Genomic DNA, 16,923 nt, shown 5'->3' with positions numbered 1-16,923 from the left:
AAATTATGAAAATATAAGAGATGAAACAGTTGAAGTTTTCTTAATTTACTATTTTCTAGCTAAACGGTTTATGGCCGGTGGCTACTCTAACCACAACGCTATCAACTTTTTACTACTATTCTCTCTCTAACTACTATTAACTCTCTACTAAACTATTCAGTTACTGCTCTGTGTATCAGTTTGCTCAACTCAAATGACAAAAAGATAAACTATCTAGTACTTAGGTACCTATATCGAATAAAAAATACAACCGAATGAGATACAATACACGTGTTTGACAGCTGTCCCTAGGTATCAAGACTCATACTTTTGAAGTGAGTTTACAGGTTGATGTGAAAATTATTGACATTTTTGAAATTTAAGTACTCGTTATATGTAAAGACTCAAAAAAAGCATTACTTTACTCCGAAAGGGGTAGGCTTATAAACTTGGGATTATACTTTTAGGCGATGGGCTAGCAACCTGTCACTAAAGCCAAATAGCTGAACGTGGCCTATCAGTCTTTACAAGACTGTAGGCTCTGTGATGACGTGATTATATGTATGTATGTATTACTCCGAAAATTGGTTATGAAACTCTTGAAACTCGTATAATTTGTAATAATATTATTAGTATCCAAATATTGGGATTATCCTTATTTTATTTATATTTTAAATTATAGTTTTACAAAAGTATTAGAGAATTCAAAGTTTTTACAATTTCAAAAACTTTTATTAGAACGAAGTATTTATTAATTGACCTGAATTACATTCTAAGTAAGAACAAGGACTATACTTAACAGCCAAGGAATATAAAATCAACCTGTATATAAGTTTGTTTACAAGATACAATTTCTACCAACAATTGAAAATCACCTGTCATGCTCTCATACACACCATCTTGTGATAAAACCATCTGAGATAAGTTATGAAAATTTTAAAAGAACTCAGAGTGTTCCGTCGAATTTTACATTAATATCGAATTGTACATTAATTTCGACGGAATATACCTACGTACATAGAATCACGTCTATCTTTAAAGGGACAGACAGAGTCAAAAGTCTTGAATAGTCTGAAAAGCCATGTTTATTCATTAATATTCATTTCGACAGAACATACATACATATAATTATGTCTATATCTCTTAAGGGGTAGACAGAGACAACACCTTGAATGGATTGAAAAGCCACGTTCAGCTGTAAATCTTAGTAATGTAAGTGAGATTTAAATAGTGACAGTTTGCTAGCCCATCGATTACAAGAAAAATTCCAAGTTTTTAAGTAACGTTTCTTTTAGTCGCCTTTTACGACATCCAATAGGAAAATATGGTGTGGTTCTATTCCAAATGATGAAACATTTAAATATTTTTTTGTGTTGCCTTTACTTTGAATTACAAGGTTTACGAGTTCAATCTTCAAACTTATTGCGATATAAGTCTAAGTAGCTACCTAGTAGTGTTTATCTATGTAAGTCATTTCGGTGTTCGTTCAAAGATAACCAGCTAATAACCAGCCAGTCATTATAAGTACCATAAAACAGTTAACTGCAAAAAAAAAATAACTTACGTACTTTTAAATTAAGAATATAAATGAGGAAGGAGTTCCCAATGTTACACAGAATCCTAATATTACATCACAACCTCAATATTTACACCACTATCGATCAATGAAGATCGATACCTAAATAAGCAAAGCATGTAATCATGTTCGAGATATCAAGTACAATTGTAACTATTGTACTTCACCACAATAACTTAGCAGCCTTGGATTCTTCTACAGTTTCAGTTCACCTGCGCAAGAGCGCGCGACGGCGCTGCGACGTATATTTTAAATTTAAAAAAAGAAGTATCTTTTTTTTTTATTTTTATTTAGTTACAATGAGTTGATAATTATTTTGATAGATAATAGATTATTTTAACAAAAAAAAATAAAAACAAACTAGTTATTCTATAATTGGCTTTATATTTAATTTTAATTTACCAAAATGAGTGCCAAATTAGATGCTGTTAGTGAAGTTACAAAACCAAGTAAGTTTTGCGTTATTTTGACGATATTAATTATTTTCAGTTGTTCTCCTAATTTTATGTGGTTTTACATTCAACCTATTTATAAAACATACATACATATGGTCACGTCTATATCCCTTGCGGGGTAGACAGAGCCAAAAATCTTGAAAAGACTGAATGGCCACGTTCAGATTTTTGGCTTAATGATAGAATTGAGATTCAAATAGTGACAGGTTGCTAGCCCATCGCCTTAAAAAGAATCCCAACTTTGTAATCCTATCCCTTAGTTGCCTTTTACGACATCCATGGAAAAGAGATGGAGTGGTCCTATTCTGTTTTCCGATACTACTTATTAAAAATAAATCTAATAATTTTCCATACAAATAATGGATTCCATGTTTTATAAAAATACATTTTTTTTTCAATCTGACGCGATAAGTAGTTAACAAAACGAAAAATCTGTAATTTTTTTTGATGTTCTGGTGTATAACAGACAACAGAGCGTTAAAAGTGACAGTTTTTATAGTTGTAAGCAAAGAACGATATACCAGCAAGACGTAATTAACAAATAAACTGGTTCAAATACTTACGGCTATAGAGTTTATAAGTCATGATCACGCTGGAAAAATAAATACTATGAAATTATGCAATCATCCATGTTTTTCCTAATAATGTAAATACGAGTCCCAATGTGTGGATCAATTTGAAAAGAAATTATATACATACTATTAAACACCCCAGATCACTCTCAATTTTCTTTTCAAAGTTTCATTGACGAAATTTCTTTATATACAATACACCTTTCTCTCATCTTTGCGCATTTCCCCTTGAACCGTTGCTTTACTACATACATGTACTAGAGTCAAATACATTACTTAAAACTAAGTTTACTGCCAGTTCCAAAGCGTCAGTGCAGAAGAAGCGGTAACAAACTACACTGCAGCATTTTTTTCAACCACGTCAACTTCACAATTATCCAAACATATCATTAATGATAGAATTTAGGTTCAATTAGTGACAGGTTGCTAGCCCATCGCCTAAAAGAAGAATCCCAAGTTTATAAGCATACCCCTTAGTCGCCTTTTACGACATCCATGGGAGAGAGATGGAGTGGTCCTATTCTTTTTTCTGTTGGTGCCGGGAACCACACGGCACAATTATCCAAACTTAGAATAGAAATGTAGACGAGAGAATATTACTACACACTGATTACCTTTCCTAGCATGATTAAGTATTTAAACTCTATAACTTGTAATGGAATCCATTTGTACCGGATGGAAGTGCGGATTTTCAATACCGCGGTACAAATAACATCCTATCACTCACTGATAAGGAAAATGTGTTTAAAATCGTCAATCCGCAATGAAACGACGCTCAATGACAGCATGGCCTTGTTTATGTTATACATTTTTTTATATATAGTATTGTTTGTTGTACAATTTGTTTTATTGTAATGCTTCAATTGTATATTATTTATGTATTAAACGTCCTTTCTTAGACACAATCATCATCAAAAACCGTATCGCTGAACGTGGCATTCCTACCTTTGTGCGATTGTTAGCTTTGCCTACCCCGTAAGGGGTAAAGACGTAGTATTTTTATTTGTTTTCTTTTTTATTTTGCCTTACAATATTTTCCCTGGTTTGATGTATAAGCTTGTTTTTGAGTTATAAAAAATATAATAAATTGTTTTGACAAAATTAAGCTATAGCAATCGCGATAAATGAAAGCTTCTCTTTTTATAGAAACGAACAAGAGTAAAGGGCTAAGATTTTTTTTAATAAATTAACACGGTCAGAGCTGTAAAGAAAAGGTAGTTCAATTTGAAGTTAAATACGTACTACCACATTAATTCTCTTTAAATTATAGTTTAAACGTTTAAAGAAAGTAAAAAAGAGCAAAGTACCTATTTACTTTGCCACGAACTATCATTAATTTGTTGCTAAGAGTCGAAAAAGGAGATGTGGCGATAACTTTTTATACCCTGTTACTAATAATTTTATTAGGATCTAATATTGTAAATACTTGTATCGTAACTGAGTGACTGCACTCAGTTATGGAAGAGTTTTATATGTATATAAATATAATTAATTGTAGTTTGTTTGTTCCACCGCTTCTTCTACGCTTGCGTTTTGGAAACAGTAGCAGATATAGTAGTTATACATAAGTTATGTTCACGTCATCAAGCCATTCCTTGCATACTATTTTCTATATAATTTTGTTTATATCTCCTTTTTCTCTAATCTGTAGACACGATGAATGCACTGTACGCAGTCTGCAATGCCAAGCTATAAATCTAACTAAACTCCGCAGCAAATTGTATTCCTAATTAGTATTTATTTTGTTCAAATTAACTTTTTGTTTAAACAGCGGCGCCTTTGCTTCTATGGCATTGCGATGGCGTGCAGTTATAAATATTATTTTCGTGCCATTTTTATTACTCTTTAATTTTAATGTATTTTTTTTCACACCTTTATTTGCATTGCGTGTCGTATGGTTCTCGAGACTTTGTAATGGGATCTCTGCAACCTTCCGATTATCGTCGCCGAATCATTTAAGGGCTCTAACAAAGCTTCCTTTCTTCTCCCTCCTCCTTTAAGATTTCTTGAGTAGGTATCTTTTTGTTTCTATATCACTACCCCCTTTTCCAGGAGCTCGATAGCTCCTTCTAGAAAAGGGCTCCGCAAAGCGTACACCATATCAATGGAGCCACCTTTTCTTCACACCATAAGGCAGATGGTATGTGCCGTGTGGTTACCGGCAGTTAAGAATAGGACCACTTGATCTCTTTTACATGAATGTCGTAAAAGGATAGGCTAATAAACTTAGGATTCTTCTTGAAGTTGATTGGTTAGCAATCTGTCACTATTCGAATCTCATTTCTATCGTTAAGCCATACAGCTAAACGTGGCCTTTCATTCTTTGCTAAACTGTCGGCTCTGTTTATCCCGTAAGGTAAAGTGTTTATATGTAAGTATTAATCAGAAAAATTTACATCAAACACCCTGAAATGATTTAAGACAAAATCAATATTTCAGAGTCCATGCTAGGCGTGCGGCACCTTCAAGCCGTGATGCTGTTCCTCGCCATGCTGATCGCCTTCAGCATGAGGGTCAACATGAGCATGGCCATCGTCGCCATGACCGACGCCAGTAATGACAATGTAAGGTTTGTTCTTTATCCTATCATCCTATATTATTTTAAAATTGCGATGCCCAACAGGGTTCATATTGTACCTATTTATAAACAGTAACTTTAATTCAGGACGTCCTGGTAAAGGGTCAGGTCAAAAGTACCCGAAACCGCTGAGCTTGCATGAAGAGAGTTATGAATGTGGATGAAGCGAAGGAAGTATGCAGAGATCGTGGCAAGTGGAAAGAGGTAGTCTCTGCCTACCCCTCCGGGAAAAAGGCGTGATTTTATGTATGTATGTAACTGTAATTCAACTGATGTATTTATTTAAACTTTATGCACGTAAAATGTATCTCAGGTGGACTTATTAAGGCATTCTCTGCCAGTCAAACCTTTGGACCAAACTGAGATGGATGTACGGGTGGTGCGATAGCTGTAAACGAAATAATAATATAAATATGAATAATAGATTACTTAATACACTTACATATAAAAGTTCACATGCATAAGTATGACTTTATGATGCAATAAAGATTTTGAATTGAATATCATAATTACATACATCACTCGGAGGAGAACTTCGGAGACCACATATTTAGTCTTGCCAATCTTTTGCTTCATCCGGTTTCATCAATAGTTTCACGCAAGGTATAGGGTACTCTTGACCTGACCTTTCGAACCTGATATGTCTTTAGCAATTACCTTTAAAAAGGAAGCATAAAATAAATTTATACAAATGTAAGTCTGATGAGTAGACGTAGAGGCATGATATAAGATAAAAACATTTAGATATTTCCATAATTCTCAAGCAAGAAATTGGAAAATTGGTAACTTATTCACCACTTCAGAATACTGTAAACTTGTATATCACGTTGTAACAATTGAAAACGTCACTGATTTCTGCCCGATAGCACGTGTCAAATCATTGATGCTGCGATAAGAATGAGCAGATAATCCTCTCTTATCAGTATACAGTGAGATATCTTAGATAGAGTGTATTATCAGACCACGTAGTTGTTGAGATAATTTATCTTATTGAAACTGTCCGCTGGTCTATAGGTAATATATTTTTGTTTATTTGCTAAATCTTTTCAAGACTGTTGGCGCTGTCTACCCCGCAAGGGATGTAGACGTGACCATATGTATGTATGTTTTTATTTACACGAAATGAATGATGAATTTGGTGATCATAACAATTTGAAACTGTTCTCTCATGATCGTTAAGAATACAAACGGTTCAATGACAGTATGATCTCTTAATGCGTATAGTTTGGTTTTCCAAATTAGGATACCTACCTGTCCTTACTAAAACATTTTTATTAGGTAACTGATTATAACTGACTATTTATAAATAATGGAGGTATTAAACGCGCACGTAACGTACCTTTCTTTTATCTCGAGCATTTCGAATTGCCGTGTGGTTCCCGGCACCAATACAAAAAAGAATAGGACCACTCCATCTCTTTCCCATGGATGTCGTTAAAGGCGACTAAGGGATAGGCTTACAAACTTGGGATTCTTTTTTAGGCGATGGCTAGCAACCTGTCACTATTTGAATCTCAATTCTATCATTAAGCCAAATAGCTGAATGTGGCCATTCAGTCTTTTCAAGACTGTTGGCTCTGTCTTCCCCGCAAGGGATATAGACGTGACCATATGTATGTATGTATGTATGAATTTCGAATTTTTTACAATGATCCGTCGCGGTCACGGTGACCACGTGCACATTTATTGTCTGTATAATATGAACAGCATTAACATTAATGAAATACTCGAAAATAGATGTAAAGCACTCGAAAACGCCGATTTCTAAAAAATAAACGTACAAATTGGAAAAAAAATCGCTCGTTTTCGTATTATGTACAATTTTTGCTGACTTTACCAACAGTAAATATAAACAGGTGCCGTAAGGAATGTCGAGTATTTTATTATTGTCGTGCGGATTATTAGTTATCTTAACAGTCAAGTAGGGATTGTTTTATCCAATATAATATACTATACATATCAAACGGATTCACGTAATAGTAACACGATAACTTAAGTAATGTAAGCAAAATTAATTCAAAATCGTAGTGTATAATTTTGTTGTGACTCATTAATTACACTACCTTTCGTTATCAAAGTACACATTTTCTTCGAATAAAATGGCAATAACATACAGACAGACAGAAGGTCATGAATACACAATTGGAGTTCCTTTACAGCTATTTGGCCATAAAAGGAGTCACATTTATAACGACGTTTATTTCCCAGGGAGATACAGAGAAATAAATACATACGCATATAATAATCACGACTATATCCCTTGCGACGTAGACAGAACCAACAGTCTTGAAAAGACTGATAGGCCAAATTTAGGGTACTCTTGAAATGACCTTCCGCCGGGATGTTTTCAATGTGCTTATGGTTCGTGCAATGTAAGATATTGTATGACTGCGTTAAATTACAAAAAGTGAGGTTTAAATGATGTGATTCCCGTCTGACCTCCGCAATATTTGCAGGGAAACCTAACTTATATTGAATCCTCGTATATACCTGGTATATTTTGGTATAGGCTTATAATATTGGGATTCCACTTGTAAGCGATGGGCTAGCAGTCTGTCACTATTTCAATCTTAATTCCATTCTAAAAACATACATAGAGCTGAACGCCTTTTAGTTTTGCCAAGACTGTCGGCTCTGTCTTCACCGCAAGGGATATAGACGTGACTATATTTAAAAGCTGCACAAGACAAATTTGCCTTTAAAATTATTGAATTTTATTTCGAAATGAAATAGTCAAACAATTTATTTACAGTCATTCGACTGGAGCGTCCAAACTCAGAGTGTCATCCTGTCATCCTTCTTCTGGGGCTACGTCATCCTTCAAATCCCCGGAGGCGAGCTGGCTGCGAGGTTCGGCAGCAAGATTCTCATTGTGTTGTGCATTGGTATCAACTCGGCGGCTTCTCTCTTGCTGCCAATTGGGGCTCATTTTGTAAGTATTCTTTATAAACTCTTCGCAATCAGTTGTGAAGAAGGAATCTTGTTTCGCAACCAGTTGTGAAGAAGGAATATTTTTGTCCATACAAACTTTCATTGGTGGTAGCGAAAAAAAAATACCAGCTGTGTCTCTTACCGTGGGGATTTTACAAGTCAATCAAGGATAACGTTACGAGTATTAAACTTGGGAGTTCTCTTTTAAGCGACGAGTTTCAACCTGTCACTATTTGAATCTCGTGGCCTTTCAGTCTCTTAAAGACGACTGGCTCTGCGCACCCCGTTAGGGATAACGACTAGATTATATGTATGTAAATCTGTTCGTAACTATTCAAAAATCCTTAACAATTTTCAAAATTTGACATTAAGACAATACATTTAGAAACTTTTTTTGTAATTGCCACTGGAAGTGAAGTTTTAGGCAAAATAAGCTATTCTTCTTTATTTTATAATCTTATATTTATTATATGATAGATTGACTTGGAAATTATCCTATTCAAACAGATGGTATTTATAGGCAGTGTGTTCTTTGTATGTTCTTCGGCTGAATTTCGTCCGAAAGGTTTGTTTGTGGGTGTATGTATGTCGGTAGATATTATCACTTTTTCCGGTCCGTCTTTCAAAGATCCTAACATAAACATCATAACGCCTCTTCAATTATAATAGCAATGTGTCTTATTTTAATTATAATTTGTCATATTTGTTTGATCATATAGTAAATTATGTTAATATGGTTTGGCTCCAGTAATATTCAAAGTTTAAAATTAACGTGTAACCTACCTTGGATCAAAGCTTTGACGTTCCAATAAAAGGTCAACGGGACAACAGTATCCTAAATCCTTAGACAGAGAATCTTATCGTACATTTACTACGGCGTGGGTCAAATGTATGTAATATGAATTTGTGTGCATGGTTTTCAGGTTCTTAAATAATAAGCAAGTTATAGTATAAACATACATACATACATAAAATCACGCCTTTTCCCGGAGAGGTAGGCAGAGACTACACCTTTCCACTTGCCACGACCTTTGCATACTTCCTTCGCTTCATCCACATTCATAACTCTCTTCGTGCAAGCTCGGCGGTTTCGGGTATTCTATATACACCGGGTATAGTATATACTATCTTGTTTTTTGTAAAACTTGTAATTTACTATAAATATCAAACCATAATCTGTTTGAATATTGATTGTTCAATTACATACATACATACATATGGTCACGTCTATATCTCTTGTGGGGTAGACAGAGCCAACAGTCTTGAAAAGACTGATAGGCCACCCTCAGCTATTTGGCTTTAAGATAGAATTGAGATTCAAATAGTGACAGTTTGCTAGCCCATCGCCTAAAAAAAGAATACCAAGTTTGTAAGCTTATCCCTTAGTCGCTTTTTAAGACATCCATAGGAAAGTGATGCAGTGGTACTGTTAATTTTTGTACTGGTGTCGGGAACCACACGGCACTGTTCAATTTGTGGTTATTAAAATATATACATATATCTCTCAAGGGCGGCTGGAAGTTGGTTTGTGCCTGCAGAGTGGTCCAAGGTCTGTCTCAAGGACTGCTGTTTCCATCAGTACACAACGTGATTGGAAAATGGGTGCCGTTGGAAGAGAAGAGTCGACTTGGGACGTTAGTGTACTCGGGTGAGTTCTTTATATAGCAAAATATGTTATGTTAAGAAATTATGTTAAGAAACATAATAGCAGAAATATATCTGCAGTAAATATATAAGGGATAGGCTTACAAAATTGGGATTCTTTTTTAGGCGATGGGCTAGCAACCTGTCACTATTTGAATCTCAATTCTATCATAAAGCCAAATAGCTGAACGTGGCCATTCAGTCTTTTCAAGACTGTTGGCTCTGTCTACCCCGCAAGGGATATAGACGTGACAATATGTATGTATGTATGTATGTAAATATATAAGCTGCTAACGGCAAAATCAATGTTTTTGTTTTCACAACATGCAAAGTAGTTTTATTGCTATCTTTAGCCAACTTCAAAGTTTCAAAGTTTATAAGTGATGAAGCGACAACGTTCATCACAAATATATACACATTTGTAGTATGTGATATTTCATTTTTTGTCTTTAACTAAAGGCAAGGCAGAAAGATTTCAAACCTTAAATGCTTAAATTATTCAAAATTCAAAATTGTGTTTTATTCATTATTATAGGATACTTCATATCGCTTAATAATTGTCAAAACGTATGGTTTAACAACATTGGTTGACGTAAAATAAATTACTTAAAACTAAGTTTACTGCCGCTTCCAAGGCGTCAGTGCAGAAGAAGCGGTAACAAACTGCACTGCAGCATTCTCTTCAACAACGTCAACTTCATAATTATCCAAACTTAGAATAGAATGTGGACGAGAGAATAATTGAATACTTATCAATTTTCTGTGACATCCAAGGGAAAGAGATGGAGTGGTCCTATTCTTTTTTGTATTAATGCCGGGAACCACACGGCGTAAAAGGCGACTAAGGGATAGGCTTATAAACTTGGGATTCTTCTTTTAGGCGATGGGCTAGCAACCTGTCACTATTTCAATCTCAATTCTATCATTATGCCAAATAGCTGAACGTGGCCATTTAGTCTTCAAGACTGTTGGCTCTGTCTACCCCACAAGGGATATAGACGTGACCATATGTATGTATGTAATTAAACAATCAATATTTAAACAGATTATGGTATTTATAGTAAATTACAAGTTTTTACAAAAACTAAGATAGTATATACTATACCCGGTGTATATAGAGTACCCGAAACCGGCGAGGCTCTGTTTACCCGCATGGGATATAGACGTGACCATATGTATGTGTGTATTTTCTGTGACAGGAGGTCAGCTCGGCACAGCACTACAGCTCATAATATCTGGCTACATAGCAGACTACTGGGGGTGGCCGGCCATCTTCTACACCATGGGCAGTCTGGGGGCCGTGTGGACTGTCCTCTACATGTTCATAGGGTCATCCACGCCGAAGACCTCGAAGATCATCAGCGTGGAGGAGAAGGCGTATATTGAAAATTCGCTAGGGCAAGTCGGGGTGCAGAAGGTATGCTTATAATAACTGGAGTTCGCTGAAGTGTAGCTAAACTTTTCACACGACTGATTATTTTTACTAAATATTTTTGCCGTGTGGTTTCCGGTTCTAATAGAAAAAGGATTGGAGCACTCAATCTTTTTCCCATGGATATCGTATAAGGCAACTAAGGGGAAGGCTTTTAAACTTGGGATTCTTCTTTTAGGCGACGGGCGAGCAACTTGTCACTATATGAATCTCAATTCTATAATTAAGCCAAACAGCTGAACGTGGCCTATGAGTAATTTCAAAACTGTTGGCTCTGTTTACCCCGCAATGGATATCAACGTGATTACATGTATGTATGTATGTACTAAATATTTTACTTTAAAACAATGCATAAATTTTAAGATTTACTCTTCGTCTGACAGCAACATTCAGGAAATTTTGACGCACAATTTATCTGTTCTTTAAACTGTTCTTTGCAATGCACTTTTAAAAGTGAAAATCAAATTGAAATCAAAATAGCAGATACTTATCATTACATGTATGCAAACCTGACCAGTACATAGTTCATGGACGGTCGAGTTGTATAAAAGATAATTCTATTATGTCATTATATTAAAATTCATTGTTTGTTTCAGAAATTAAAAACGCCCTGGAAATCCATTTTCACATCGTTGCCGTTCCTGTCTCTCCTGATCACCCACTGCGGACACAACTGGGGATTCTGGACTCTCATGACCGAAATACCTTCGTATATGAACAGAGTTCTTGGAGTCGACATCAAATCAGTAATAATAATTTTATTTTTAAAGTTATAATGGGACATTTGTGAAATAATAAATAAATATATACGGAACAAATTACACGGATTGAGTTAGCCTCGAAGTAAGTTCGAGACTTGTGTTACGTGATACTAACTCAACGATACTATATTTCATAATAAATACTTATATAGATGAAAGTCCAAGACCCAGGCCAATAAAAAAAAATCTTTTCTCATCCTACCCTGGCCGGGATTCGAACCTGAGACCTCCGGTGTCACAGGCAAGCGTACTACCGCTGCACCACAGAGGCCGTCAAATGATTGTAATTTGTTACCTTCAATGCCGATGCCACATAAAAAGGCGGTATAAGTTAGCGAAGAAGTTATAAAACGGAATAAAAACACAAGGCTAGGTAAAATCAAATGCTTATGTTAAAAGAGAACTTAAGAGACTTATCAGTTTCCCGTGAATAAAGTAAAAGTCGACTCAGATACATACAAACTGGTACCTACATGCATACAACCAAATCAATCAATACAATTCTTTGCGGGGTAGCCAGAGCCAACAGTCTCCAAATACTGAAAGGCCACGTTCAGCTGACTGGCTTACTGATGGAATTGAGAGTCAAAAAGTGACAGGTTGCTAGCCCATCGCAACCTGCAAGAAGAATCCCAAGTTTATACACAGATTATAATATTTTTATAAGTAAAAGTAATTTTTCTCTTGGCAAGCAATGGTCAGTCAGAACTCGCTTCATGTAATCGCCTGATTTATCAACTGCCGAGTCATGATTATATATAAACTCTATAATCATGACTTGACATTTGATAAACCACGTGTAAACTCCTGGGGCAAAAGTAAAACTTATTACCTTTACAAATTTTTAGAACGGAGTGATGTCAGCTTTGCCTTACCTCGGCATGTACTTGATGAGCTTCCCTCTGGGATTCACCTCCGACTTCGTGCTGAAGAAGAAATGGCTGAGTATCACTACTTCGAGGAAGATCAGCAACTCAATCAGTAAGCTGAATTTAATCTATTAATTCATTTGTTGACAATTAAATTACGAACATATAATTTCATTTCCTAGCTCAGTACGTTATATGTTTTCTTTAACCCATTTCATCCATCAAGACTTGTAATTTCTAGAAGAAAATTTTTCCTTCATTTGTCACAAAAAGCGACTAAATGATGAATTGACTCTAAACTAGTTTTTTCTTAGTTCGTGAATAAGATTTAAACCTTATATAGGGGAACATCTACTTTGCTAAAAACTCCTTAAGACCAATGTTGAAGCTTTAGTCACTGGTTACATTCTCACCTATCTGGAGAGGGGCCTGAGAGTGCACCTTCTACCATGAGCCTGGATTGAGTTAGTCAAATTTTAACACGAAGCGTCAGGAGGTCTGACCTCAACCTTTAGGCTGTCTAATATTTTATACATACATACATATGGTCACGTATAGACGTATATAAGGAATATAGATCTCTTGCGGGGTAGACAGAGCCAACAGTCTTGAAAAGACTGAATGGCCACGTTCAGCTATTTGGCTTAACGATAGAATTGAGATTCAACTAGTGACAGGTTGCTGGCCCATCGCCTAAAAAAGAATCCCAAGTTTGTAAGAATATCCCTTAGTCGCCTTTTACGACAACCATGGGAAAGAGATAGAGTGGTCCTATTCTTTTTTGTATTGGTGCCGGGAGCCACACGGCACATAATAATATGTTATCTCATGATGATTCCCCTCAATAAACTTCATGGCTACCATGTTATAGTGCGATGATTTGTCTCCAGGTCAGTACGGACCAGCCATAGTCCTGATAATCCTGTCGTATTCCCCTGCTGACGTCACCGTGGCTGTCTCCCTGCTTACCCTGACCAATTGTCTAAATGCTTTCCATTATACGGGTTATTTGGTAAGTAAGACTTTTTCGTAGTCGTTATGAGTTCTTCTGTATGGAAGACTTTAAGTATATTCTTATAATTAAGACGTGTAAGATTCCTCTGTACTGTACCAAGTTTGCACAAACATTTAAATAATTTCGATGGTTTTATAGAAAGTATCTTAGTCTTACAATTTGTTCCATGTAGTAAAAAAAATCAATTCTTTTTTTTTGTATAAATACGGTTAAGTTTGTATTAATATTAACAGTACAGCACATTAGCCTGAAAAAAAAACAAAATAATTTTGATAATAACACAGATACTTAAAGTTCTTTAAGGCGATGTGCTAGCAACCTGTCACTATTCCCTTCCCTATAACCTTTGAATCTTATTTCTATCATTAAGCCAGACAGCCGAACGTGGCCTATCAGCCTCTTCAAGATTGTTGACTCTGTCTACCCCTCGTAAAATTTATTAATAGTGCAAAAGTGAAAGTGACGTTTACAAAGATCGTCATAGACATTTGTGCGTTGGCAAATTTTCTACATACATGCATATAATCACGTCTACATCCCTTGCGGGGTAGACAGAGCCAACAGTCTTGAAAAGACTGAATGGCCACGTTCAGCTATTTCATATCAGGCTTAATGATAGAATTGAGATTCAAATAGTGCCAGGTTGCTAGCCCATCGCCTAAACGAGGAATCCCAAGTTTATAAGCCTATCCCTTAGTCTCCTTTTACTACATCCATGGGAAAGAGATGGAGTGGTCCTATTCTTTTTTGTAATGGTGTCGGGAACCACACGGCACAAGTTTTCTTTTTGAAATATTTCGCGTATACTTTCAGCTAGTCCACATCGACATGTCTCCAAACTTCGCCAGCACTCTGATGGGCATCACCAACTGCATCGCCAACATCGTGTCGCTCATAGCTCCTTTGGTTGCTGGAGTTATATTGGAAGACGAGGTGAACATTCTTATCTTCTCTTTATATTTTCTGACGACAACCATTCTTCTTATTTAAAAAGAATTCTTCGCGCGGGCGAAGTTGCGGGTAAAACCAAAAAGGTACACAGTTTCTTTGCTCATAGCCGTACTTAAGGCTTAATCCAATGAATAATAATAGCATTATCTAATAGTCTACTATAAGATAATGCTATTACCATTAAGTCCACCTATTGTACTATACAGATTGTATTTGGAAAATCCCAATCAAATAGATAAGATAATAATTGCTGAGATTTAAGTAACGGGAGTGAATCTGGAAAAGCCATGTTCTTCCCATGGGCAGCTATATGTAGCCTGTTCGCGTATATCCAGTCCACAAAATTTATTTACTTTGGCACCAAATGGAAGAACAAACAATGTTGTGTATAGCAGCGTACTATAATAATTCTCAATTTGCTTTTTATAATGTCTCTTTTAGAAACACATTGAACTTATTTTATACTCTCACAACAAAAAGCTCATCCAATTATCCCAATCTAATATGGAGAAAAAACTGTTTCTATGGAATGCCACGCAGGCGAAGCCGCGGGTAAAAGCTAGTTAAGTATAAATAAATAAGACATTTTTTTTCAGACTGATCCCAAGGAATGGCGCACGGTGTTTTTCGTGGCGTCCACAATCTACGTAATTTGCAACACTATTTACGTGATATTCGGCTCCAGTGAGAAGCAGAAATGGAACGAACCGAGAACTGAACCCAACACGAATGAAAGCGGTGAGTTTCACCAACACATATACGAGTAATCTCGTCTTAAACTCTTACGGGTTAGACTGAGCCAACATTATCGCAAAGGCCACGTCTATCTGTAACGCTAAATGTTTTATTCAGATCCAAATAGTTGCTAGCCAAGCGCCTAAAAGAATCCCAACGTTTTGCAGACCATCCTTTAGTCACCTTTTACGACATCAATGCAAAAGAAAAGGAGTGGTCCTCTCCTAAAGTGCCGAGAACCACACGGCACAAAACTACTTTAATAACTTATTATATAAAATTACTTCTATGTAAATAAACCGATTATAATCCTTTATTTGGAGCCTTTCGCTGTGATTTCACCTGTCAGACGCTTCCCTTCCATTGTTAGGGGATTAGGGGGGAATCCAATAATGCCAGTCGCTTTGTAATTCAGATTATTCAGCAAAGCCCAGCCTAATAGAAATTCTCGAATTATTATCACAACTTATTCACTTCTAGTTGTTCGTAAGGGAATAATTTCCATTAGAAATTGCGATAAATCTGGATAATTAAATGTTTACAAAGCTAATGTCGACTATGTCTCCTCCGTTGGGAATTAAAACTTGATAAGTTTTGTGCAGATTTATAAACAAAATCGACAAAACGTCTGAAAGAATTTAATATAATGCATAATAAATTATTAAACAATGAATTTGATAAGGTTTCTGTTGATTTTTCAGATATCAAAATGGAGAAAGCTGTATGACATCAGATTAATCAATTGACGCTAAGTTAATGTAGCTGACTGACAATGATTTACCAAATTTTACAAAGTAAAGCAATATAAAGTAAGTTCTTAGTTTCTTTTAGGTTAATATAGTAATAAATTAAATATTTAAAGTACCCTTGTGTTTCATTTTACTACGTATTTAATTAAAAAAACATAACCTTGGTTCTTTCAAAAAGTGAATTTTGAAAAATAGCGAAAAAATAAATTTGTGCTCAGGAACTAAATATTCTAAATTAATTAATTACTGCAGACTGGACAAAATATCAAGGTAGCTGTCGAAAAGCGGACCCAAGGTCCCAAATACGAGGGTGCAATAGAGAACACGGAATGAAGATGAAGAAAAAATAATAAATGGCAAAAAGTTTTTGTGCCGCGTGGTTCCCGGCACCAATACATAAAAGAATAGGACCACTCCATCTCTTTCCCATGGATGTCGTAAAAGGCGACTAAGGAGTAGGCTTATAAACTTGGGATTCTTCTTTTAGGCGATGGGCTAGCAACCTGTCACTATTTGAATCTCAATCCTATCTTAAAGCCAAATAGCTGAACGTGGCCTATCAATCTTTACAAGACTGTAGGCTCTGTCTACCCCGCAAGGGATATAGACGTGATTATATGTATGTAAGTTTTTGATATTTTCTAAGCTTGATAAAAATTTATTCAAATGTTCATTT

General features: G+C 35.6%; 1 protein-coding gene across 1 annotated transcript; it reads left to right on the top strand.

Annotated features, from left to right (window-relative positions):
• Positions 1 to 1,718: 1,718 nt before the first annotated feature.
• LOC106140226 (putative inorganic phosphate cotransporter) lies at positions 1,719 to 16,362 on the top strand. Its single transcript, XM_060947592.1, has 11 exons — positions 1,719 to 2,004; positions 5,022 to 5,146; positions 7,913 to 8,092; positions 9,601 to 9,739; positions 10,935 to 11,152; positions 11,764 to 11,913; positions 12,777 to 12,909; positions 13,688 to 13,809; positions 14,626 to 14,745; positions 15,360 to 15,501; positions 16,200 to 16,362. Exons 1-11 carry the CDS (start codon positions 1,962 to 1,964, stop codon positions 16,223 to 16,225), a joined length of 1,398 nt encoding a protein of 465 aa, XP_060803575.1. The 5' UTR covers positions 1,719 to 1,961; the 3' UTR covers positions 16,226 to 16,362.
• Positions 16,363 to 16,923: the final 561 nt, after the last annotated feature.

The sequence above is a fragment of the Amyelois transitella genome, chromosome 13 (genome assembly GCF_032362555.1).
Source record: "Amyelois transitella isolate CPQ chromosome 13, ilAmyTran1.1, whole genome shotgun sequence".
NCBI lineage: Eukaryota > Metazoa > Arthropoda > Insecta > Lepidoptera > Pyralidae > Amyelois > Amyelois transitella.
Note: the sequence above shows the minus strand (reverse complement) of the source record. Positions and strands in the feature narration are given on the sequence as shown.

Coding starts and splice junctions, on each gene's coding strand:
- LOC106140226 (XM_060947592.1), top strand. CDS start 1,962: ATGAGTGCCAAATTAGATGCTGTTAGTGAAGTTACAAAACCAA. Junction 11,914..12,776: donor TTGGAGTCGACATCAAATCA/GTAATAATAATT, acceptor ACAAATTTTTAG/AACGGAGTGATGTCAGCTTT. Junction 13,810..14,625: donor TCCATTATACGGGTTATTTG/GTAAGTAAGACT, acceptor GTATACTTTCAG/CTAGTCCACATCGACATGTC.